Source organism: Ceratina calcarata, unplaced genomic scaffold (assembly GCF_001652005.2).
Source record: "Ceratina calcarata isolate Rehan_Ccalc_2016 unplaced genomic scaffold, ASM165200v1 scaffold222.2, whole genome shotgun sequence".
NCBI classification, from domain to species: domain Eukaryota; kingdom Metazoa; phylum Arthropoda; class Insecta; order Hymenoptera; family Apidae; genus Ceratina; species Ceratina calcarata.
Window position 1 is genome coordinate 303,289 of NW_017143986.1, and position 25,279 is coordinate 328,567.

The 25,279-nt window shown below is 37.8% G+C and overlaps 6 protein-coding genes across 10 annotated transcripts; 3 read left to right on the forward strand and 3 right to left on the reverse strand.

The window, feature by feature from the left end:
• Positions 1–1,543: 1,543 nt before the first annotated feature.
• Positions 1,544–5,530, forward strand: LOC108622439 (sorting nexin-25). The gene is made up of 10 exons (XM_018020318.2): positions 1,544–1,935; positions 2,198–2,508; positions 2,584–2,753; positions 2,852–3,673; positions 3,731–4,035; positions 4,092–4,349; positions 4,421–4,554; positions 4,614–4,853; positions 4,922–5,204; positions 5,265–5,530. Exons 1-10 carry the CDS (start codon positions 1,717–1,719, stop codon positions 5,319–5,321), a joined length of 2,799 nt encoding a protein of 932 aa, XP_017875807.1. The 5' UTR covers positions 1,544–1,716; the 3' UTR covers positions 5,322–5,530.
• A 704-nt stretch (positions 5,531–6,234) lies between these two features.
• Positions 6,235–10,864, reverse strand: l(3)80Fg (dnaJ homolog subfamily C member 16 l(3)80Fg). The gene is made up of 12 exons (XM_018020320.2): positions 10,289–10,864; positions 9,963–10,029; positions 9,702–9,898; positions 9,344–9,624; positions 9,075–9,265; positions 8,671–9,005; positions 8,301–8,604; positions 8,092–8,240; positions 7,792–8,016; positions 7,506–7,719; positions 7,340–7,447; positions 6,235–7,274 (listed from the first exon to the last, which is right to left on the reverse strand). The coding sequence occupies exons 1-12, from the start codon at positions 10,540–10,542 to the stop codon at positions 7,149–7,151; spliced, it is 2,451 nt and encodes an 816-aa protein (XP_017875809.1). The 5' UTR covers positions 10,543–10,864; the 3' UTR covers positions 6,235–7,148.
• LOC108622442 (MICOS complex subunit Mic10) lies at positions 10,389–12,568 on the forward strand. Of its 2 annotated transcripts, none has more exons than XM_026811509.1 (4): positions 10,389–10,407; positions 11,539–11,615; positions 11,698–11,745; positions 12,150–12,568. In XM_026811509.1, the coding sequence occupies exons 2-4, from the start codon at positions 11,543–11,545 to the stop codon at positions 12,302–12,304; spliced, it is 276 nt and encodes a 91-aa protein (XP_026667310.1). In that variant the 5' UTR covers positions 10,389–10,407; positions 11,539–11,542; the 3' UTR covers positions 12,305–12,568. The 2 variants fall into 2 exon arrangements, with proteins under 2 accessions (XP_026667310.1, XP_017875816.1); XM_018020327.2 differs by lacking the exon at positions 10,389–10,407 and adding an exon at positions 11,288–11,483.
• Positions 12,569–12,671: 103 nt separating this feature from the next.
• On the reverse strand, positions 12,672–18,093 carry LOC108622440 (hyaluronan mediated motility receptor). The gene is made up of 12 exons (XM_026811505.1): positions 17,730–18,093; positions 16,456–16,634; positions 16,137–16,376; positions 15,839–16,063; positions 15,440–15,760; positions 15,061–15,261; positions 14,120–14,821; positions 13,827–14,045; positions 13,683–13,748; positions 13,561–13,610; positions 13,333–13,486; positions 12,672–13,240 (listed from the first exon to the last, which is right to left on the reverse strand). The coding sequence occupies exons 1-12, from the start codon at positions 17,773–17,775 to the stop codon at positions 13,070–13,072; spliced, it is 2,574 nt and encodes an 857-aa protein (XP_026667306.1). The 5' UTR covers positions 17,776–18,093; the 3' UTR covers positions 12,672–13,069.
• Positions 18,094–18,267: 174 nt separating this feature from the next.
• rb (adaptor related protein complex 3 subunit ruby) lies at positions 18,268–22,618 on the forward strand. 2 transcript variants are annotated; one of them, XM_018020316.2, is made up of 11 exons: positions 18,268–18,362; positions 18,446–18,778; positions 18,922–18,997; positions 19,077–19,658; positions 19,743–20,039; positions 20,175–20,442; positions 20,509–21,216; positions 21,280–21,573; positions 21,638–21,909; positions 21,988–22,352; positions 22,424–22,618. In XM_018020316.2, the coding sequence occupies exons 2-11, from the start codon at positions 18,645–18,647 to the stop codon at positions 22,572–22,574; spliced, it is 3,147 nt and encodes a 1,048-aa protein (XP_017875805.1). In that variant the 5' UTR covers positions 18,268–18,362; positions 18,446–18,644; the 3' UTR covers positions 22,575–22,618. The 2 variants fall into 2 exon arrangements, with proteins under 2 accessions (XP_017875805.1, XP_017875806.1); XM_018020317.2 differs by having other exon boundaries at positions 18,321–18,778.
• LOC113464006 (ER membrane protein complex subunit 2) lies at positions 22,599–25,238 on the reverse strand. Of its 3 annotated transcripts, none has more exons than XM_026811507.1 (9): positions 24,897–25,238; positions 24,721–24,762; positions 24,517–24,630; positions 24,293–24,443; positions 24,071–24,214; positions 23,843–23,999; positions 23,670–23,765; positions 23,413–23,602; positions 22,599–22,817 (listed from the first exon to the last, which is right to left on the reverse strand). In XM_026811507.1, exons 2-8 carry the CDS (start codon positions 24,752–24,754, stop codon positions 23,429–23,431), a joined length of 870 nt encoding a protein of 289 aa, XP_026667308.1. In that variant the 5' UTR covers positions 24,755–24,762; positions 24,897–25,238; the 3' UTR covers positions 22,599–22,817; positions 23,413–23,428. The 3 variants fall into 3 exon arrangements, with proteins under 3 accessions (XP_026667308.1, XP_026667307.1, XP_026667309.1); XM_026811506.1 differs by lacking the exon at positions 22,599–22,817 and adding an exon at positions 23,140–23,333; XM_026811508.1 differs by lacking the exons at positions 22,599–22,817; positions 24,897–25,238 and having other exon boundaries at positions 23,150–23,602; positions 24,721–24,845.
• Between the last annotated feature and the right edge of the window lie 41 nt (positions 25,239–25,279).

The following is a 25,279-nucleotide window of genomic DNA, read 5'->3' on the forward strand; positions in this document are numbered from 1 at the left end:
GATTAAAAAGCGAAATCCTTCCCCTATCATCCCCTGACGCCCCCGCTCTTTGGCCCCGCGTGTCTGTGTGTGCTCGCTCGTAGGGATGCTGCGCAAGTCCTCCGGACCGTGTACGTGTAACACCGAACGGACTTCCTGCGATGTATAGTCCGACACCGCTTCCGAGGAATAAGAACCGTTTCGCGAAAACTGTTCGCACGTTCGCAGACGCTGGTCGGCATTTTTATAAAGCCACCTTCGTTTTTACACGTTACTTCTCCTTGTACTTTGAGAAACGTATCGAACTCTCGATGCGAGCGATCTAGATTTTATCTAAATTTGTAAAAATCTATGAGAAGTAGTCGTGAAAAGAGTTTATGCTAATTTGAAGAAATTCAGATGTACAACAGGTTCATTGAACAAGACCTCATATTCGAATTCGTTCAAATCCGGTGTTTCAACTTACTGAAGGAAATGATGCTGATCTCTCAGTCAGAAATAATAGAAAAACTAATGATAATTATGATTATAATTATCAAATGAACATCAATTTACGATTATCAATTACGATTATCATGGGAATAGAAGATTTCATTGAAGAATACAGTGGTTTTATGGAAATTTCTAAACTGTGATATCTCAAACTCTAATTCGGTCAACCCCCAATCGAATATTTCAAATTATTCAAGGAAATGGTACTTGTAATTAAGAAACAATATAGAAACTTGTTAATTCTTATATACGATATTGTAGACGATTTAGATTTTATTTATTTTTACCTATCTTTAACCTATCTTACCTAGATTTAATCTTACCTACTTTATGTTGTGTCTCATCGTCAAATTAATATTAATTTGCTTCCTTTAATCAAGCTTGTCACAGATTATCACAGATTATCACAGGAATATTAGAAGATGAAAATCACAGTGTGAAAATTTCGACACTGTGATATAAAATTCATCTTCGCAGATGAGATACATTGTATTTAAATCACGCAGGAAACGCCAAAGCGGATTATAATTAAATTACAAGTTTTGTTGTTTGACTTACTCAAGATGTTTCCCTCCAAAATGCCAGGACCGCTCCCTTCCAAAACGCCAGGACTGCTTCCCACCGACCATTGATATGAAAGTATTGTGCTACACGTTTCTTTGACACCTAATTGTAAAAGAAAACCCTTTTTAATTCCAATAAAACAGTTAAAAACTACGTAATCTTAGCAAGCGTCAACGTTACGTTGTCGCTGCGTCGTCGTACGGTACATACTCACATTATTTCGTAGGAAGCGTTGAACAGATCACTCGAACCTTCCGAAATCATGTTCCCTATCATTATTTCTTCGTCCTCCGATGTCCAGGATACACAAGACACTTTAATTTCACTCAAAAATGATATATAAACGAGGAGAATTATAATTTCAATTCAGAACGACGCACAGTTACGAACCAGCCATGGATTCTGCGCAGTTCGGACTCTTCCAGACTCTTCGGTTGAATGGACCGACGATTCTGATTGGTCGTATTCAAAATGGCTTCCAGCGCCAGCGCCACGCTCTCAACTAAATTCACATAGCTGATAATTTCACTCTGTTTCTGTCAGTTTGCGATTGCTCGTGTCCCGCGATGCGAGTGTTTATCTCGATTTTCGTGTTGCACACGAGACAGTGACAGTGACAGCTTCCCAATTATTATTCCAAAGATGTAAATATTCACTGGGACGAAATTCATCGAATACAAAATGATGTCTGCTGTTTTGTACGTTTCAATTATCACTGCGTTTTTCTATTGGAATAATTTACTATGGTGCTGCATTTTCGGCGTGCTGACCATCTCCTGTTTCTGCCTGGGATGTTTAATAGTTATGTTCATAAATATCGCTCTCTCGCCGAAGCATCAGACAGGTGCGGCTACTTTGAAAACAGTCGCTGAGATGGATGCATTTCATAATTTATTAATGGTTCGTACGGATTTCGTAATTTGTTAATGGTCCACATAATCGATAATCAAATAGCTGGTCTATGAATTAAAGGAATAACATTTCGCGTGTACATACAGGATTAATAAGCTTTTCCTCGTTATCTTTTATAGCCATAGATAAGATAATGAAACAATAACATTGTTTTTATCTAAAGATTTCTATGTAATCAAGAAGCAATTTGATAGATTCCACAGATAGGAATATAATTTCAAGATTAACAATGTTTCAATTACTATTTCAGAAAGGATACGTTGCCAAGGACACGAATGCTAAGAAGCATACAAGATATCCATTAGTTTTTACCCGAATGGTGGACGGAGCTCTACAAAACTTGTTAGACTTAGTTTTCCAAGATTTCGTTGGCTCGTGGCTGAACGAATTGTCGTTCAATTCCGAACAGATAATAGATAACATGAAGCAAGACACCTGGGGGGGAATCCAAACTCTCCACGATCGTCTCTCGAAAGTGGATCATACGAAACTAGTCGTTTGTAACATAGTCGATAAAATTACATTCCATTTCGAAAAGATTCGAATGGCTCAAACCGCGTCGTAAGTTCAATGATTCAATACTTGTATCATCATGCACCATTCGTAGACATTATTAAATGTCGCAATGTGAAACAGGGCAGAAGGCGAAGATCCAGTATTCGTTTTATCATCGCATTTAATGTCGCCCAGCGCTGAATTAGATTACTTAAGGAAAGTCAGTGAATTGTACATTTTATTCCTGCTACCGCCTTGTTATTCCTTGGCGCCGATGAAGTATTTATTAAGGGAGATCATTGCATGTAAAAGTAAGCGTCGATCAATTATAAATTACAACACACTTACATAAGAAATTACTATCGAATTAATAATGTGGAATAATTGGTTCCTTGGTCTCATTTTTCAGTATTGAAACCAGCGATAGATTTAATTACAAATCCAGATTACATAAATCAAAAGATTCTGTCGTACATCGAGCAGCAGCAGCTCGCTGAGGCAATGCACAGAAAAACTTACGAGTACGCCGAATCGTTTGAAGACTTCATCCGTATGATCAAAGGTTCGAAGGACTTGGAGGTTTTAAAGCACATTAGATACAACATCGTCACCGAGATCATGCAAGCTACGACGGTACAGAACGTGAAGCGATCACAAGGCTTAGATCCAGACAATAACGTGTTTGGAAAATCGGACGCGATGCAAGCTAGGAAACTGAAGAAATACATCAGCCAGTTGACGTATGCTAAAGACACGTGCGAATGTCACATGCAGTCGCTAGGATGGAATGGATATCCCGCGCAAACCAGTGACACTACTGACGGAGCGATGATCACTACGGAGGAAAGAATTCTACCGCTACAACATATTTTGGAGAACGTGATCGGTAGACGGTATCTGTCGCAGTTCCTGGAACAAGTCGCCAGCCAAGATTTAATCGGTTACTGGGCAGCTGTGCAAGAACTACGGTCCGCGAGTAAGTCGAATTGGCATCAATTAGGGGCTGAGATCTTTTACACTTACATCACGTCGCCCACGGCCGAGATAAAGGTCGATAGAACTATACGAAAGAAGATGGAGAGTTTCCTGCTGGGCGATATAGGGCCTGACGTGTTTTACGAAGTACAAGACGACGTTGTTAAGACTTTAGAAGAGAAATATTACCCGTCGTTCGTCGTCAGCGAGCAATATAAAACGATGCAAGAGGCATTACTCAACGAGAGAACTGATGGTCAGTATAAAACAGTGATTAACATTGATACAGATTATTAACTATATAAATTCTTAGATCTGGTAGAGGATCGACGAATGGGAACTGGTGCATTGTCGGAAAATATGTCTTTACTCGTTGGAGAACATTCGAATTATGCCCGTAGCAAATTGGATCAGCTACAGGAGAAATTAAATAATAAAATGCAAGCTTTGCAAGCGTTGAAATCTTCGTTGAAGCCGGAGAGCAAGGTTTTAAACCTCTTGGCTAAAGAGGTCGAATGGTTGCAAAGTGAGAAGAGGCAATTAGAAGCGCATCTGACGCATACGGAAATGTGGGCAGAACACTTGGGCTATTGGAGAGCAGAAGTACAAAACGCAGAGGTACAGTTCGATTGCGTTTTGTGTTGATTAATTTTAATGAAATAAAATTGTAACAGGTGCCAGATAACGGGGAGTCTCCGCATTTCGTTCTAGTCGTTCATATGGTGGAAGACGAGCGTAGCAATGAAAGTATATGCAGCGGTTGGGTCGTGTTAAGGAAGCTACAAGATTTCCAAGATCTTCATAGGAAACTTCGTCAGTTGTGTCCTACAGTGAAGCATTTAGATTTGCCATTGCAACCTTTGAAGTTCTTCGGGAAATCCGATAAGAACACTTTAGACAAGGCTAAGATACAAATACAGAAATATTTAAATGTGAATCTCTCGTATTTCACGTTCCTACAATGAAATTTAGTTTAGATATTCTAATTTTTATTTAATCTTAGTTTGTTTTAGAAGATGAAAAATTAAACCAAAGCGAGGCATTGTACACGTTCCTTAGCCCGAGTTCGGAACACTTAAAATACGCTCCTCCATCCCCTAAGAAATCTAGATTCTTTCTGTCGACGCTGTTTAAAACGTATGTCTTATAATACCACTTTAGTTACAAGAATCTTATCGGAGAAACTTCTATTCTAGGTCTAACAACAGTAGTGAGATTCGTGATAAAGAAGAGGAAGAAGATCTTTCTCTGTTGTTAGACGATATCGATACTACTCGGACAGCTGTGGATGGATGCCTAAGTATGAATAAGGACGCGGTTCCAGAATCGCTTTACGTGCTTTTAGAAGAAATCTTCGACTTGAGAGGAGTGTTCCGCTGGTTCCGACGTTCGCTAATTACTTTCGTGCAAATCACTTATAGACGTACCATAAATAGGTATCAATCACTATTTCAATATATATGAAAAATTTCAGGATGTAATAGAAAGTAATTATAACTGTTAGGCAAATCAGAGATACCATTGCGTGGATATTCTCAGAACCTATGCTTCACTACTACATACAATTGTTCACGAAATCCTGGTGGCCGAACGGGCATCTGGTGTCTGAGCCTGTTCCTCGCACGGACGAGGAGAAATTGAAGACCCGAGGCGAAGCGCGGAGACAATTTCTAAACAATATACCAGACGTCTTAACGAATTTACTTGGAGCTCAGAGCGCACAATCTGGTGCAATCAAGATATTTGATTCCTTACAGAACGTGAACTTAAATAAACAATTGTTTCATGTAAGTATTTATTGTTCTGAGTTCTGTCCGGTTAATAACGACATTTCCTTATTTTTACAGGACATTTTTGAAGTCGTCATGTACGAGGTTTTTCCCGAATTCAAAGGTAAACGATAAAATTGTGTTCGGTGTATACAGCCTTTTTTATACATTATTTCTGACATTTATAAGTGTCAAAGCTATGACACACTGTTGACTGGTTTATTAATTTTTAAACGAAGTACAAAACAGAATTTATCATTTACGTGAACTTGAAACATCACTAAACTGTGTATATATATATGTATTATATATGTGAAGAAAATAAATATACTTTCCATAATGAACGGAATTAGTTTCACCTCTCGTGGATTAACATGATACAGGTGTTTAGTTATATATATTTATTTCAGCATATTTTAAATATCTTTATAGAATGTATACACAATATAAACAATCATTTATATTTAATTTGTTTCCATGCAGTTAAAAATTCCGAAGATAAATTTCATGTAACATGATCTGTACATATTTAACATAAACCGACTTCCTTGCAGTAAAAAGTCATCTCATAAGTCCGTCGTAATTCGCTATGGTCTTAACATACGATTTTCCATTTTATACAAATTGCTGTCTCGTCGAGTTAGCCACGTGCCCGGGTGGCACCAAACGATAGAAACAAATACTGAAAGTTCAGGTGAATTGAAACGATTTAAAAATATATTCAAATCCATTACAATTTAAAATCTCTTAACTATAAAAGTGGCAATACTTATGGGATGACTTATATTCGAATGAATAGCGAAGTGATGTTCGTAATAGTTGGAAAATATAGTCTAAATATATAGATTACTTAAACGTAGCTGAAAAAGGGACTAGTTTTTATTTATGCTATCCAGTATTATTGTTCTACCTGAGAATATTAATCATTCTCTCTTTTTCCCATCGACTATAAATTACTCCTCACAATTTTTAATTTGCATAATGCGCTGTATAAAGCACGTAATTATTTATCGTGTTATCAATATTATTACTATCAGTACTATTATTATTATTATTGTTATTATTATTATTATTACTATTATTATAAATTTCAACATAGAATTTGCATTAACGAATGAATAAATGTACAGGACGTGTTTGCTGCCAATATTTCCTCTAGGAAAATAAAAAATATAACGATAAAAAACGTTTAATTATAAATATCTATTCACAAGAAAATATATTCTTAAATATTAACACTGTATTGAGTATACAGAATTTAATAAAAAAAGAATGAAAAGAATATCCCGAGTAAAATAGGAATGGACTCTTGCAAAGAGAAGAATCGAAGGCAAGTTCGACAAGAATTTAGTAGCTTAGGATATTTAATAGGTTTCAAGAGTGAAAATGTAGTTATAAGTTTTTAAATCCGTTTCAAAATCAATATGAAGTTAATCGAAGTGATTATGTTATGACAAGCTTTGAAATACGTAAGCAGATTTTTTATCAAACTTTGTATGGAAAGTAACAATGATCTGCAATATATCATAACAATGAATTATGCTCAGGAGAGAAAACGAACGATTGACATTTATAAATATATAAATATACAATGTCTATACATATTTTAAATATAAGTATTGTTATGTCTTTAATGGCATTGACTAGAATTGTTTAGGAAATAATGTTACCAATCAGAAGGATTCGAGCTGCAACGAAGATTAATGTACTTTTAGAAATTTATAAAATCCTGCATTTTAAATCGTTAAATTTTATCCATAGAGAGAATCGCGAATCAGCTCATAAATAATAATATAACGTACAACGAACGTGTCCTACGTCTGTACCAAAGTAAAGAATGCAGCTGTTTTTAAATCGTATAGAATATGTCAAATGTATGATATCGTTTCAATTAGTTGGATCCCTTTTTCTATTGCAAAAAGTATACAGACCATCAGGATGTACATACATCCAGTTCTTCGTTTACTTGGCAGTGAACTCGGGCCAATAGTTTACATAGTAACGGTGCGTCAAACCCTCGAATAATCTGTCCAGCCACATTGGTAAACCGTCCAAGAGATTGTCCTGGTACAAAACATTATTTCCACCCTGTGAAAAAGAAACAAATAGCCACCCACGTTCGAGCCACAAGATACGAACGAGAAACGTCATACCTCTTCTTCGGAAACGTCGGATTCGTTAGAACTGTCGAAACCAATAAATGCACCGGCTTCTGCGTCGTCCGTCCTTCGAGTCAACTGCTTCGTCATTCGTTCCAGTCTCTGAGCAAACGACACACACAATGAATGATTCATTTAATCAAGGATATTTAATACATACCTTAGAACCCTTGCCTTTGGTACACTCCGGGTGTTTCGCATGGTACATACAAAAATATTTCCGATGCCCATTCAATGACAACACAGTGCCGACACAATTCTTCGCGTTTATATTCAATTCTTTCTGTTCCGGCAAGGTGAGAGATAACAGTTTCCTATACCAATCCAGCCCCTTTTCAAGAGACAAATGTCCGAACATAAGGGTTTTATTTTTCCTACAAGAAAGTAAACTTTGAAAATTATTTAAAGGATCAACGAGCAAGATAATCGTTCTCAGTATAATTTACCTATAAGGCCACACAGCTTTGTGAAAAGCTGGTAATAACTTTAGTCTACTTTGAGCGTCGACTAACAATATAATGGTTCTACAGCCCGGTTTTAATAATCGAACTAGACCATTATATTTCTCTGCCCTTAACTCATGCAATCGTAATTGTGGCTGTGACGGCGTTGATTTACTACTATCTTTACATTGAGCACGGTCAGCCTGAATGCTTGCTTCTTCTAATTTCCTGTGAATCGATGGATCGAGCATACAGTGAAAGCTTGAGTACGAAGATCAGAGCATCTTTTATTGCTTTACTTACACTAAGTACGACATCCCGTAGCCCGCAGCGCCGATTAACATTAAAGTAGCGATTACCGATATCAAAGGCAATATTTGCTCCTTAGTAAGATTATCCGAAATATAGTCTACAGCTAATAACGCTTTCCCAATTAGTTTGTCTACAGTACCCTGTACAGAAATATCAGTCGTTCAATAGAATCTAAAGGACAATCGAGACTCTTTACGTACCTGTGCATGCTCGTCTGCCAATTCCCCTACGACTGCGGCGTATGGCAAAGCTTCGGATGCACGCAACAGTCTCTGTATGGTTTGTTCTAAATTGCGGCGTGTTTCGTTCCACTGAGTTTCATCGAGAGCGGCTTCGAACCAGCCGGTGGGTAACCATTCGTATTTCAAATGGTTCGCGTCCCTCCGCCAAATAATAACGATGTGCAATAAAGGTTCCAAAGGACTGCCTTCTCCCGTTGACAACGCTGATACGAAATCCGGCTGAGTGTCTTTAAATACGTACGTATACCTGACCCTCTCGGGACTGCAAATTAAATGATTTATTCTAATCGAACGAAGCTGAAGTTATTAGAAATGAAGATGCTGTTACCTGTAAGACGACTCTAAAGCCGCTTGCCTAAACTTATGTCTAGCCAATTCGTGAAGGGGGCTATTCTGCTGTGATATTAAAATGGCACATAATCGTTTCTGTGGTCTTAACCATTCGGGCGGACAGACAGAGTCTAAGATTGCTTGATTCGAGAGTCTTGGTAAAGCAAGGAACTTGTTATTTGAAATAACGTTGTGCATCGTATCGCTAGATATATCTTTCATACTAACGCACGCCATAGGTTTCTCAGGATTCTCATTGAAAAGTAACAAAGTATCTAAATCTGCGGAAATCATGTTCTTCGTTACGATCGGTTCAGTTTCTGATTTCCCCATCTGCAAACACCGAAATCGTAATTAAGGCGATCGAGAAATGTAACATCGTGCTAAAAAACGAAGACTTACATGGACAAACCCAAACGCGACACGGTCTCTGTAATAAAACGCGATGACCAGATATCGCAATCGTATGGATTCCTTCTTATCAAATATTAAAGCTCGAATTCGATTATCTATCCATCCTGAGAGGAAATTGTCGACGTTATATTTATCTATATTAGCTATCAATTTGTAGGGAAACTTGTTTCGTAAGAAATCTGAAAAGAAAATCTATTCAATTGTGCAACAGTATCACATGAAACTATTGAACACGTCGCTTCATTAATATTACGTACCAACGATCTTTTGAACGCTATAAAGAGATTCCTTATATACACTCGTACGGCCGTCTATAGTGACAACAAGGCATGGCAACGAATGAATTCCCAGCTTCCTTGCCAATGCAGACTCCTTTTCTGCATGTGCAGTCGCCAAACCGATGCCCAGCGGCTCCAATTCGTCGATCAGACGTCGCCAGGTCGGTTCGATTTGCAAGCACGCGAAACACCAGTCCGAGTAAAATAATATCAGATAAGGTGTACGAAATGTTTTCGGCACTATTACGTTTTCAAACGACCTGCAGAATATCGTATTCGTGTTATTTAACAGTCATTCAATTTTTACGATCGGACACTCTCTGGAGTGATACAGTACCGATATGTGATGCTCATCTTGTAGAAAAGGGATATATCACGATTTTGGTAATGGAATTTGAAGTTTCTGGCGAACAGTTCTTCCAGTGGATCGAAAACGTTATTGTAGTGGCTGTTGTCCCTCCTTTGTCTAGGAATACTCTCTTCTGTGATTCCATGGTTATCGAACTTTTTCCTTCTTTCTGGGTCGGTTAAAATCTGGGGGCAAAACGATGATACGTGAACGAAAACCTCGAGTTTAGGTTCTGAGTGCTAGATTTACCTCGTAAGCTTTTGTAATCTCCACGAACTTGTTCTCTGCGCCAGGATGATCGGTTTTATCTGGATGCCTAAAAGAAATAAAGACTATTGTAAGATTAAGTGTGAGGAACAAATAAGTGTATAATCGTCCATGTACATAATTTTACGACTTGCGAAACGATCGTTTGAGCTGATTTTTAGTAAGGATTTGAAACATCTCGTGTACTTCGATGAGGTACATTATTCTAAATATAAAATAGCTCGTTCGAACTGCTCGCATGGCACGAGATCGTCGAGGTTTCGTACTCGATGATAAAATAAGTAAACACGATTGCTAGTGGCACTCACCATTCTTTGACGAGATTTTTATACGCCTTGCGAATTTCTTGCAAATTCGCACGCCTGTGAACGCCTAATATCTCATAAGGGTTCCCCAATGTCTCGCTCCCATTGACCGACGACAATAGGTAGGTTGTTAGAACGAAAATCGCGATAAAAAATGCGAGCCTCATTAATGACCCTGTATTATTCGTTTGCCTATTAATGTTCTTTAATCGTACCCCTATTGACTCGTTCGTTCTTAAAAAATTAATCGATAACATTATTTGTGACGTAGTTCTAACATGAATGCGTGTAGTATGTAACGGATTTACAGCACTTTAACGTGAAGCCAGCATCGACTAAAAACTATCCCTCTTTCGTGTTACAGTATTTAACGAACATGTTCAACACATTGTTTCTGATTATTCCTTGGGCAGAGACTCTGTCATCAGAATTTTATAGTGATGTTTCTGGACAACCATGTTGTCAAATCGGGCATCGGGCGTACTTATACATATATACAGCGTGCACCAGGAACATCAAATCTTAGAATGCCTCATTATTACAAGAGGGCGGTAAAACGGACTTCAATTTCACATTCTATTTTATTTAATACAATAAATCGTATCTCGAGCAAACAGATACATATTAGAACCGTTCTTACGCAAATGAATATTATAAAATCTACAGAATGAATTTACATAGTAGAATTGTCTGAGCTCGTTCCCAGTCTTTCGTTGCGAAGACGCATTGTCATTTTTGAGATTGACAATATTTATTCTTCTAAGAGATTTTCGTAACAGATATTTAGTCTTAAAATATAGAATGCGAGCCCTCGCGGCGTTTTAAAAATGAACAGAAACAGACGCGAGCGGATTCCAATGAAAGAACAAAACAATCGTTATACTTGTTGCTGATAAAAGCAACTTTCAAATAAATCCAGCCAGCGCGTGGAACATACGACCGATACTTTCCGAAATTCTACCAATATGTAAACAGCAATAGCATTTCGTATACCTATAATCCTACGCCGGATCTGCTCTCTTGTTTGAAACGAAATGGGGACTGTTTAATTGCATCGATATCATTGCCATCGATTACATTACACATTCACACTTATTGCTGGGAGAAACGTCGCCGATTATACAGAAATACCCGGATCCCGTTTTTGTATCACCGCGAACGATCCATGTTTAAATAGCATAGAATCTTCTGATCGGTGGTAATGGACTGACGTGTGACATAACATCCAATATTATAGATCTACTTTATTGTAGAAAAATGGCTACCTGGGCAGAGGACGAAATTGGTCGGAAATGGGATCGGTGTTTTACGGACGCGCTCTTTAAATTCGGTAAATATCCTCCGTGAAATTACTGTCAACCGAGTCTAAATGTGTTTTGTTCTTATTGGTAATAATAACGTCGATTCCTTAGGAGGAGGAATTCTTCTCGGAGGAGTGTTCTCCCTATTTTTTTTCAAACGTAAGTATTCACTCGTTTATATAATATTTTTATAATAACAATTCGTCTACTACTCTGTGTTAATTACGCTTGCATCGAATGTGATAATGCATTCCTTAAACTTATTCTTCTCCCAAGATTGAAAGACACATGTCCTTCAACTCTGAAATAAACTGATTCTTGACTGAAAAATGTCTTTAATACAATATTTCTTAATCTTTCGAATATATTGATGACTTTTTACGACTATTTATTATTAATCTCAAATTCTCGGTGACAGAAATTCTCTTATTACATGGATTATAGGTTATGTACCAGATTTCTGATATACAGAATATCAAAATTCTATTCTCGTATGCATTGTCATTATATTTAATTTTGATGACCTCATGGCTACTCTGATACGAACATTGATTTATTCTCAGGAAGAAAATGGCCCGTTATAACTGGGGCTGGCTTCGGTTTAGGTATGGCATACGCTAATTGTCAAGAGGATTTAAATTCAACGGTGAAACGACAGCATGCAAGAGACTGCAAACCAGGTGAAAAGACTAAGCCAGAGGAAAAGAAAGGTTCTTAGCAATCTTTCTATTGAATGAAAATTGTTATGCTGTTAACAAACAACATGCAATACACCGATAAACTAGTTGTACTTGTATCATAGTGTCATACATAATAAAATCTATCATCAGTTTTAAATGAGATCGATTTAAAACACAAGGATTTCTGTATGAGAGGCGCATAAATACAAACGTACATATTTATTATCTGTTTTGCTGCCTTTAGCATTTAAACAACTGGATATTTAATGAAATATAAATAAAGCGATCTTTTTATATATTCAGTAATTTCTTTTATATTTCAGTTACTACTCGCTTTTATTTGTTACACGTTATTGTTACGCATACAGGAAATGCAAGACCAAGTGCTATACACTGCACAAAATGAATCGTATTTACCATTAATAATAGTAATTTGCATGTGTAACATTAATTGAGACATAATGTCAAATATCGAGATATTATCAGAGAATAAAAGTAGATTTTCGTATAAATAAAATTCCTTTTCTTAACGCCGCACGTATAAATTTGTACTATATATATATATATAAAAAGTCTAAATGTATAAAATATCTTATCTGTCTTCATGTAATTACCATATAGAATTTTATGTTTGCATCAGTTCAAGATTAAGTGGGAGGAAAACAAGAAATGGTCAATCTCTAATCGAAAATCTTGTTTCTAATATAATATATAGTTAATATTAAAGCGTATGACCGTAATGATCTTCAGCACGGCATAAGTACGTAAACTAAAAAGAAATCACCATGTGTGTGTAATTAAATTTAATCATTGCGATTCCTCAGAGGAGTTAACGATTTATGCGGGGTAGTGGATGTTTTTGGTATGCCTTGTAAATTCTCTTTCCCTTTGACCTGCAATCTCTTTTCCTCCGTTTTATATTTCTCTATTATTCTCTGTTGTTGTGTTATAATTTTCATCTTAGCCTCCAAATCCTGAAGAAAGAATACATCGCGTTTCACTAACATATCTAGTATATTAACAGACAGAAATAGAATTGATTCGACAGATTAGGAAAGAGACGCACCTGTTCCAGCTGATTGATTTTGTCTTTCAATTGTGTCACGTGTTTAATCTTTTGCCTGAGGTTCTGGTGACCAATGATCTCCGCATATTTCTCAGAGATTTCTTCATACTCCTTCATAAGCCGCTCGTTGGATTCGGTAAGTCTTTTTATTTCGCTGAACGAATAGACAACAAATTATTATACTATAATGATTAATTGGCTTTAATGATCGTCAAAAAGGGAATTTACCTTTCTGCTGCTTCTCGACGAGACTTCTCATTTTCAAGTAATCCAGAGTTCTGTACAGAAATAACATTTAAATGAAATTCAGTAAATCCATTGTGTATCGTGAAATAAATGATATTAATTACCTGTATCACTTGTTCGTTCTCGAGATATGTGACTGTATCTGAGAGTTCCTTTAACTTGCAAGTCGCCTATAAAAATTATATAAGAAGCATTAGCTGTTCAATTTATTAAATGAATGCGAAAGGTGCAGTAATTTTAGAACGTACTTCCTTCAACGCAATTTCATGTTTCCTGCATTTATCCTTCAAGCTTTCAACTTCTTCCATTGTTGCTTCTTGTTCGTTTAACCGTTCTTGCAGTTCGCTGTTCACTAGTTCCAGTTGGGAAATTTGATTTACTTGAGCATCATTTCGTTCTTCTAATATAAGCATCATACTATGCGTGTTGTTAACGTGTTTGGCCATTTCATGGAGTTGATTTGTTATCTAAATAATTTAGTTCCAATTATAAGTAACGTAAATGGATTTAAAACGTCAGTAAAGAATATTAAAATAAATACCTCGGCGTTCTGAGCTGTTTTCGCATCGCAATCAGCTTTTAATTTCGCGATTTCTTTGTCAGCTACTCGTCTCAAATCGTCGATCTTAGCTTCGAACAGAGACTTCATCGATTGAACTTCATTTAAACTCTCAGCCTCGAGCTGATCGACTAATCCCTTTTTAACGTCCAACTGTTCCATTATGGCATGCACTTGCTCATGCACCATTTGCGAATTGCTCCGCATGATATTAAGCAAATCTCGATGTTCGTTAATGCTACTTTCGCCACGCTGCAATTCGTATTGAAGTCTTTCCACCTCGGCGGTACTTTGAGCCAGGCGCGTGCTCAAAGCCGCAACCGACGCTTGATTCTCGGCCATTATCACTTCGAATCTCTTTTTTCTGGCTACCATTTCAGCAGCCTCTGCGCGGATCTGATCTTTTAACGCTCTCAGCTCTTCCTTCTTCTCGGCTAATTCAGTCTCGGCTCTATCCAATTCCATTTGCAAGCTCTGACCGAAACTCTCCTGTGTTTCGGCGGAAGATCTTAATTCTTCAAGAGTCATGGAAAGTCTAGTGATCTCGGCGTCCTTCTGCGCTAATTTCTCATCCAAGGCGGCTCGTTCCAACTCGACTCGGGCTAAACATGCTTTATATCTTTCAGCGGTAAGTCGCATTTCATCTTCCACAGTAGCCTTTGCATCTTTGATCATAGCGTTTACCTAAACCAAAAACGACTGTTTATAACAATTTCTCAGGATTGCTCTTACAAAAGAGCACTGTTCAGCAAACATCACAAACAGTGGAAAATGAAAAATTCGAAGAGATCTCGAAAAGAGAAGAATGTCTGAAAATTCTTTAAGCATTTCCCCGGTGCAGCGAAAAGAATTTTTATTGACATTTGAGGAAAAGCACTCAGTCAGTGATGTTTTTTTATTTTACGCACGTGTGACCCGCTTACTTTCGCGTCGCTCTCGGCGATCACTCTTTTGACTCTCTCCTCGCATTCGTTACGACAGGCTGCCAATGTTTCTCTAGTGACAGCCTCCGCGTTCTCCACCATCTTATCGGCATGCTTTTTGATCCGTATTGTTTCCTCTTCGAGTTTCTTAGCCATAGCTTCCTTCAGCTCAGTTATTTCCTTATCTTTTAACAGAGTCAGCTGCACACAAATATTCACAAAATGCATTTAAATTCGATTAAAAATTAAGATACGTGTAAGTAGAAAAAGAATCAGTTCTCTAAATTAAATAGTTTCCTGAAGACTTTAGAAAGATGTAAATATTAAACGATTTTCTATTCTACGCGACACCTCAAGCGCGTTCTCCTTCTGTAATTACCTTTTCTTCGTAATGATCCTTCAGCCTGTTAATTTCCGCTTGATGACTACACGTGAGGACTTCAGTCAGGTTCTCATACTTTGCTCTCAATTCGTCTAATTCACATTGGAGAGTAGATAACTGCGCTTGTAACTCCAAGATAATAGTCTGTCGCGTTTCCAATTTTTCTAACAATTTGTCTCTTTCGTCACTCAATTCATTGACGCAGGAATTGAGCTTGAGCTTTTCCTCTTCAAGCAGCCCGATCTCGTTCTTGAGACCCCCGGTTTTTATTTCTAAATCTATTGTTAACTCTTCGATTCGAGCTTCGAGGGATGCGATCTATAGAACAAATGCATATTAATACTGTAATATTATTAGTAAAAAAAGAAATTAATATTGAAATCAAAGTATATTTACTTTTTCCACGTATGTGGATTTTTTGTTAGCAAGTTCATCTTCTAAGGTGGTTACGCGTTTTAGGCAGTCTGTGAGGCGATTTCGAAGATCCCCTTCCATGGTCTTCCTCGCTTCTATTTCCCTCTCTCTCTCCTCCGAAGCTTCCAACAATTGACCGCGGAGACGTTCAACTTCGACTTGATGTTTCTCGTCGTGTTCGTTCAATACTTCCTGTTGCAATTTCGCCTACACGAATAGAAATGTATAATAACAATATAACTGATTATTTATCTCTAGTTCTCATCTCATATATCGCTACCATCGTTTCCATATCCTTCTGATGCTGCTCTTCTAGTCTCTGCACCTCGTCTTTCATGTCCTCGATGTGCTTCTCTAATTCCTGTATCGTATTGTCTTTATTGAAGCATTCTATTTGTAGATCCGCGTATTCGTGTTCAGATTTGTACTTCAATTTTTGCTTGTTTGGAGAAATAAGTGAGCGTTTAACTTTCGTGGTCGATCTCGATTGTTCCCGATTCGCCTTTCGCGGAAGTTGCGGCTAAAACCACACACGGGAATTAAATTCCTCTGTAAAAGGAATCATTTTTGTTCTATCCTAATTAGTTTCGATGTCTCACCGTTCGAAAAGTGGGAACTGCATTATGAGAAGAGTGGCTTCTGCTACACAATGTTGATAAGTTACAGTCAGCGCTACCCACGCTCCGATTGTCGTGAAATCTTTCAGATTTCTCGATTACTATACCCTTGACTTTATTATCGAGTTTTGGATCATACGCTCCAGGTGGAGGTACATCACCTGCAAGATTATTAGTTGCAGAGTAGAAATTATAATTTATATTAATAAAAATCGAATTCCTCATTCCATTTATTTATATTTTATATAAAATATGGAAAGCAAAATGTATTTCATTATTAAATATTATATGAAATACATCGATAAAATGTACGGGCGGTAGAACGGATCCTCCCTCCGTTCGGCGGAGGCTGAATGGAGAAATAGGCGCGAAAAAATAGGCGGAAGAAGACAGCTGTTTTTTTCAATGAAAGAGACAACGTTCCTACGTGGGGTCATAGACTTACCAGGTGTGTTACCCCATATAACGTCTCGAGGGACTGTACAATACGTCGCCTCCCTTTTCATTTCTCACCCTCTTATTTCTGCACGCAACATTTAAAAATTAAATGGCCTTTACCATTTCCTTCGATTTCACAGAGCATTCGTTTTATAAGAAGACCATTTCCGATTTCTTATTTAATGTAATTTATTATTGTCGCGTTACCCGCTGAACTCGAAGTTTGAAATTAAACGCGGCAACTGGTTGCACCCGGAGGGTTCTTTACTATTAGTCAGATGTTAGTTAGGACCAAAACTGATTATCAGCAGATTACTGTTCAAGTCAAACGTAAACAACTCCGATGAATCATCCAACTGAATTATCGGGATGTTTAGAACTTACAGAGATTAGAATAAAAATGAATGCATTTGTAAGTAAAAATTAATACACACAAACTATTAACGTGATTAACAATAAAAAATAGAAGACTATACTTCATAAAAATCAGTTGTCGTCAATTCCTTCATACAAACTGAATACTCATGAGATCATGCTTCAAATTTCATCATTATCAATCAGTTTGTTAATGAAATGTTAGGATACATCACAGTAAAATAAATTTGAAATATTTTCAACACATTTATTAGTACACGCATGATGCATATCAGGTCAAAGTGCATTCTTGAAGAAATACATGCAAAGCAATTTGTTTACTGCAAAGGAACGTGCAGGACACGAACTACCTCCCTCGGATTATCGATGTATATTCTGAATTAATTTTATATTAACAAATAGCCACGTGGGTGTTCATGTCAAATATAAAAATGTGTACTTACTCGCCAACTCGTTGAACCGTTGGATTTTCGCTTTTGAGAACGACATGTTTAAACAATTTCAATATATCTGAACGGACGATGATGCACAACAAGAACTAACAATTCGAAACGAAATACTTTAATAAATTAACGGCTTTAACATCTATGAAACAAAGTACGCGGCGTATAATAATGTACGTGCGTCCGGATGGGACAATTTTCTTCGACTGTAATCCTCGCCCTCCTGTCTGATCGAGCCAAAATGTCGGGGGCAAATATCAGCGTTCTAACGGTTGTTCCCTCGGTTTGAAATGACGGTTACACGCAACACACATGATGACAAGGTGAACGATCGTGTTTACGTCGAACGACGAATCTTTTCTATGTATAAGTAAGTAGAACCCACCAATCCCCGAACCCGAACCGAGAAAGAGCGGTTCTAAGCGGCACGATGCGCCGATGCAAACCCAGGATCGTATCAAGAATTGGATTCACTTTGACAAAATGAAACTGCGATGTAAATTCCACAAACTTCCGTGGTAAATTCTTGTCTCAAGTGGAAAATAAAGTATTTCGTTTACTTGGAAAATTAAATTGTAATTTTATCCTGCAATTGCCAAGTATTGCACCGGAGAAACAAAAGAGAATGTTCATGTTCGTAGTATAGAATAGAACCACGTATCACAGACAAAATATACAAGTAAGTTATCTCGTTTGCTCTCTACTGTGCAATTTAGATATCGTGGAGGTGGAGATCCAAGATCCAGCTTGGCTCTAAAGTTCTAAACAGACCCGAGCAACATGGTTAGACGTTGATACGAGCCACGGGTATATTCTGACGAATTCGGATAGAATCGTACGTGGCGAGACTGAGTGTGATAGTGGGATCGAAGTGAGGAGGAACGCTTGTTTTCGTTTCGAAGTAAAGTAGAAAAGATGTTAACCGCAGCTGCGAATTCACTGTCGAATAACGGTGGGTCTTACAGTAATGACAGGCCGTCGAGCACAGCAGATCCAGAACTCGCGACTGATCCCGCCTCCGGTGGATTCTTCCATTCCGATTATAAAAAGTAAATACTCTAATTATAAACGTCCTTAAATTATATCTCCCTTAGATCTAGGCCATATGCTAAAGATCACAGAAAGAGAAATCTATTTTTCTAAACTGACATGCTTTCTTAGCTTGACGATTTAAACGACTGTCCTCTTTCAGACATGAAGACTTGAAACAGATGTTAGACAGCAGCAAAGATGGGCTGAAATTAGAAGCTATGAAACGTATAATTGGGGTACTAAATTTTACCTGTTCATCATTATCTTTTTTTTAATCATCGATGATGTGTAAAGAGTAGGAATGAACATTTTCAGATGATAGCGAAAGGAAAGGACGCGTCAGAATTATTTCCAGCAGTAGTGAAGAATGTTGTGTCAAAGAATATCGAAGTGAAGAAACTAGTTTACGTGTATCTGGTCCGTTACGCGGAGGACCAACAGGATCTGGCTCTCCTGTCGATTTCTACATTCCAGCGTGCATTGAAAGATCCTAATCAATTGATAAGAGCCAGCGCTCTGAGAGTGCTCTCGAGTATACGAGTTTCTATGATAGTGCCTATAGTAATGCTCGCGATCAAAGATTCAGCCAGCGACATGTCGCCGTACGTGCGGAAGACCGCGGCCCATGCGATTCCTAAGCTTTACTCGTTAGATTCTGAACAGAAGGATGAGCTGATAGGCGTTCTAGAAAAATTACTGTCGGACAAAACGACCCTTGTCGTCGGCTCCGCGGTGATGGCATTTGAAGAGGTCTGTCCCGAGAGGATAGACTTGATCCACAAAAATTACAGGAAGCTCTGCAACTTGTTAGTAGACGTTGACGAATGGGGCCAAGTCGTTATCGTCAACATGCTCACAAGATATGCGAGGACACAATTCATTAATCCTAACGTAGATGTACGTGGAACTTCTCATAAATATTCATAGTAATTATATATGATTGGAATGCATATGTACATCTATAGGAATTAATTTTCTTAGAGTATAGAGGAGGATGAAAACCGGCCGTTTTATGATTCCGATTCCGATTCGTCGAACACGAAGAAACCGAAGTTGACGCTGGACCCGGATCACCGGTTATTATTACGGAACACGAAGCCACTTTTGCAAAGTAGGAACGCGTCCGTTGTGATGGCAGTGGCTCAATTGTATCATCACACGGCACCGAGAAGCGAAGTGATGATCGCTGCCAAGGCGTTGATCAGGCTTTTGAGAGGGCACAGAGAAGTTCAGAGCGTGGTTCTCCATTGCATCGCCAGCATATCAATTGCCAGAAAGGTAATGTAAGTACTAATGTAATTTGATGGATTTAAATACGAGAATGTGTCGAGGAGCGTTTTAAAACGACGAATAACACCGGTATCTTCCCTGTGATAAGCAGTTTTATAATTTTCATTGTTTTTACATTTATAGGGAATGTTTGAACCTTTTCTCAAGTCGTTCTTTGTGAGAACTTCTGATCCTACACATATAAAGCTTCTAAAACTAGACATTTTGACCAATTTAGCGACTGAGACTAGTATCGGAGTTATACTAAGAGAGTTCCAAACGTACATCTCGAGCAGTGATAAAGAATTCGTCGGGGCGAGCATACAAGCGATCGGGAGATGCGCGAGTAATATTAAGGAAGTGACTGACACATGTTTGAACGGATTAGTTTCGCTGTTGAGCAATCGAGATGGTAAGATTCGATTGAAATTTAAAGGCATTAAATCGTATATTAATGTTGTGCGATTTCATTGTGCAGAGGCCGTCGTCGCTGAGAGCGTAGTTGTCATAAAGAAATTATTACAAACTCAACCGAACGAGCACAAGAACATAATCGCTCACATGGCAAAGTTGATGGATTTCATAACTGTACCGCAAGCGAGAGCGTCGATCTTATGGCTGTTAGGGGAGTATTCAGACAGAGTGCCTAAGATAGCGCCGGACGTGCTCAGGAAAATGGCAAAGAACTTCGTGAACGAGCAAGATATCGTGAAGCTGCAAATTTTGAATCTAGCCGTGAAGCTGTGCTTAAACAATCCTGTCCAAACTAAACCGTTTTGCCAATACGTCTTCCAACTAGCGAAGTACGACCAGAATTACGATATCAGAGACCGCGCACGTTTCTTGAGGCGGTTTATCCTAGAGGAAGACGGACAGAAAAAGAAACTTCCGCAGCTCGCGAAAAGAATATTTCTAGCACCGAAACCGGCACCGATGCTAACATCCAGATTCAAGGATTCTGAGTATCAGTTAGGTACGTTGTCGCATTATTTGGACATGCCATGTGCCGGTTACCGTCCTTTGCCATCATTCCCCGACGCGGCCCCTGACTCGGCTGTAAGGGACGTCGTGGCTAGTTTAAGGGACGACAGAGAATTGGAGTATTACAAAAAGCAGAAGAGAGACAAGAAAGGGAAAGAAAAGGAAAGACCGTTCTACAGTGACGAAGAAAGTGTTCAAGCGGACGGTAAGTTGCGCGATCATTAAATGTACGAGTAATGAGTTTTCAGTAAGAGATGTTAATCTGTAGAGCTGGATAACGACAACGACGCTTCGGACACATCGACGAGCGACTCCTCGGAAGAAGAGAGCGACTCGTCCGAATATACGTCGGACTCAGGTAAATCTGAGAACGACAGCGAGAAGAAGAAATCTGTCAAAGCTTCCGAGGAGTCTAACAGCGAATCCGAGAGCGAGGAATCAGATTCCGATGAATCCTCCGAGGAATTACGGGAAAGTGAAGAGGAGAAGTACAAGGCTTCCAATCGAGAAGTCAAAGAGAAACCAAAAAGCAACGTTGATCTCCTCCTAGATCTCGACGATGGTAAGATACGTTGTACGAGGAGAATCGTTTAGAGAATTGAATATTAATAATTGAACGTTTTCAGTGATTCCAATGACACCTGTTATGCCGTTGAGCACAGGTGGCTTTCTTACTCCTATGAGTTCCAATATTGCGAACGATGTCAGAGAAGTATCAGCTTCGTTCATTCCTATCAAGAAGTCTGAACTATTAAATAGTATTACAGGTCACGGTTTAAAAGTAGAATACAGATTTACTAGATCGCAGCATTTAGTGAGCGCGTATTTGGTCACTATCGAATTAACATTCACGAACGAAAGCAATGAAGCTATCAAAGAAATCAAAATGGGAGCAAAGGTAAGATTTCAACCACTTGATTTGATTTCTTCTAACGTGGAATGTGAAATATAACCATATTATTTGCTTCGTTTATAGAATCTACCGAAAGGAATGCTTATACACGATTTCATGAGAATAAGTCAATTAGATGTAAATTCAAACTTGTCCTCTACGCTGGGTATCAATTTTAACGATTCTACGCAACCAGCGACTTTTAATATCGATTTTGTACTAGGAGAAGAAAACTATTCGTGCCCGGTTACGATTAAGGCACCGATCGGCGAAATAATAAGAGCCGTGATCTTGCCGGAGAACATGTTTCTAACGGAGAAAAATAAACTGAAGGGTATGAACGAGCACGCCGCGAAAGTGCAATATTCGGGCAGTAAGAAAGTTGTTGCTCAAAAAGTTTACGAAGCAGCGAACGTTGCGATGATAACTAATACCGATGAAGAAATCAGGTGAGAGAATTTATTCTTATAAAAATTACGTTTCCTCTCGCGTTTCAATAATCTAATTCCTCTCGTTACAGATTTGCCGCCCATACTTTAGCATCAAAGTCCTTGGTACTAGTGACAATAAAACTGATGGACGATTGCTTGGAGATTTGTGTAAATTGCGAGAAAATGGTAATAGGTTCTATCTTGTTAAACGAATTGAAATGTAATTTAAAGACGAACTAAATATTTTATATGTATAGTCACGAATTAAATATATGTTAAATATATTTACAACACTTGTATAAAATATATACATGAAATCCGTATGATGATCGGTGTTGTAAGACTTGAAGAATTTTAACCACGGTGCCTTCTGTTGACGGACAGTAAAACTCAGGTTTCATTTACAAGATTTGAGGAATTTCTCATTATTCCCGATTGACCAAAAGACTGTCGAGCTGCCTGTCCGTGGGCTCGGAGCTTCATCTAATATACAGAGAAGAGAAACATCGGTCTACCTCAGATTCCATATAATTTCCTTTGAGTTCCAATCATTTAGGGGTAATCAAGCTTGAATTTTTCGAAAGGAAGAGGGAACGAAGAAAGCTGTAGCAGAGAGCTTCGGGAACAAAAGAACGAAGGTAAAAAGAAAAGTAATTATTTTATGTGTAACAAACATTTATTTCCCTTTGAATTCGTGTTTGAGGATATAATTTCTATTAAACCATATTTACTTTCGTGGTCGTATGTGCAAAAAATTATATGATATGTGTAGGAATGTATAATAAATTGGATAACAAAGAAAGTATTAAATCCGATGATGCAAGGATCGTTCTTTTTATATTTCGATTAATTGTTAGACGAATTGTTGTGACTGTTGATCTCCTATGCGTTCTCCTTAAAAATGTGTCTTGCATACATCTCTTGATCGATCTAATAACGATTCAATTAACTACGTCTCGTATAGCATTTCTCTTTCGGAGCCTCGATTTTATTTAATATCTACGCGCGCGTGTGTATAAATAGAAGGAATGAATAGTACATTTACATATATTACAGTAGTAGTTAAACATGTACATACATATAAATTTGTATACTTAAACGTCGAGTTGCAATTCTCCTAGTAGCCCTTCCACTGCCTTAAGTCTTTCATCAGATACTTTCGACGCGTACTGTTTCTCGATCTGACTAGCTGCCCATTCGCTCAGCTTCGACGCGTCTTTCTTTTTTGAAGAAGGGCATTTAGGTGATGTAGCAATATTATTTGCCGCCTGCAACCCCATATTAAAATTCAACACCGCTATTCGTTCAATTCAACACTTCTATTCTAAGTCTTACCAATAATAATCCGTACAAAGCTCTGATGTTGTTCGGGTTCAATCTCGCGGCTTGGCAAAAGTATGTTTTAGCTAATTCCATGTTTTCAAATCCACCCTGGAGAAACAATTAATTCTTAATTATCTCAGTAATGCGAGAACTCGTTTATTAGGAACGTTTGCTAATTAAATTACTTGAGAATATTTTATTTCCGCGTATCTCTGATAAATCAAATGACTGTGCGGGTTGTGCAATATGAGCTCTTCCATGCAAAAGGCAGCTTTAGAATATTCTTGTTCTTGTAAATACAGATCACACAGTTCGTGCCATGCTTCTTGATCACTCATGAATCTGTGGATCATACATAACATGTATTAACTAAAATCGGCGCCTGAACTATCAAGTTTTATTCCGGTACTAACTTTCTCAAATATTCAGTAAGCTCTTTAATAGCTTCTGGTATTCGACCTTTTGCTTTTAATATGGCTATGCGTCTTTTCCTTGGCGCTGCATTAGTTTCGTCTCGTTTTATTATAGAATCCAACACTTCTAAAGCTTCGTCATACCTATGAAACATTTATTTTATGTTACAAACAGATAGAACATCCAGAACGATTTTTAATTTCACGTCTAATATCTCTTACATTTCCAAGGCCTCCAGATGCATGGCATGGTATTTATGCACTCTCAGGCTACTAGGAAACTCTTTCTTTAATATCTTGATACAATATTCTGCTAAAGGCAAACGGTAACAATCCAGAGCAGCTATACAGACTTGTTCCAGGACCAGGTATCCTGGGTACAAGTAATATACAAATTGGATCAAACTGGATTGAAGATATTTTATGGTAATAAGAAACTGACGTACTTTCGTTACCCAGTTGATCGATTTTTGACATTAACTTAGATTCCCATAAATCAACTACATCCTTACTCTTTCGTTCACTGTCCTCTCTCCACGTTCTAAACAAGTCTCTTACTTCTACGTAAGGACCAAGGAAATCAAAGATTATTAGAAGATTAATGTAAGATTAAAGAACGAATTAATCTAATATATTCTAAATTGGTTTACCTTTCCAGGATAGTTTATCATATTGACCAGACATTGTTAGATCTTAAACAGTAATAAAAGGAGATTAATCTGTAATGTCTTAAAACATTTCATGTCATCTATTACAGTATTCCTTCGCAATTGATACTTGCTTCCTCTGATAACCTATCTAAATAAATGAAAGAGTATCTACTTACGATATTACAGAAAGAACGTACGTCTGGAATAATACACGTAACTATGAATATACGTCAAATTCTTGGGCACTAAAAACTCATAGGAATCGAAATACACTGAAAAGAATGTATGTACAAGCTATGTGCATGTATTAGTTTCCCCTAGGGGGGGGACAAAATTCAAAACGAGTGTTAATAAGTGTACGTCTTATCTTTTCAATACTCGATCAGGCGTTTATAGAATTGTGGTCGATACTGTTTGACACATCAAAATAAAAACAATGTTAACCTACGTCTGGATAAATAGTTACTGATGTAATTTTATTTTGAAATTGTATGTAAAGGAAATGTGAAAATACAGGAACGGTGTAAATTATAAAAATAATAAACGTTATTCGTTCATT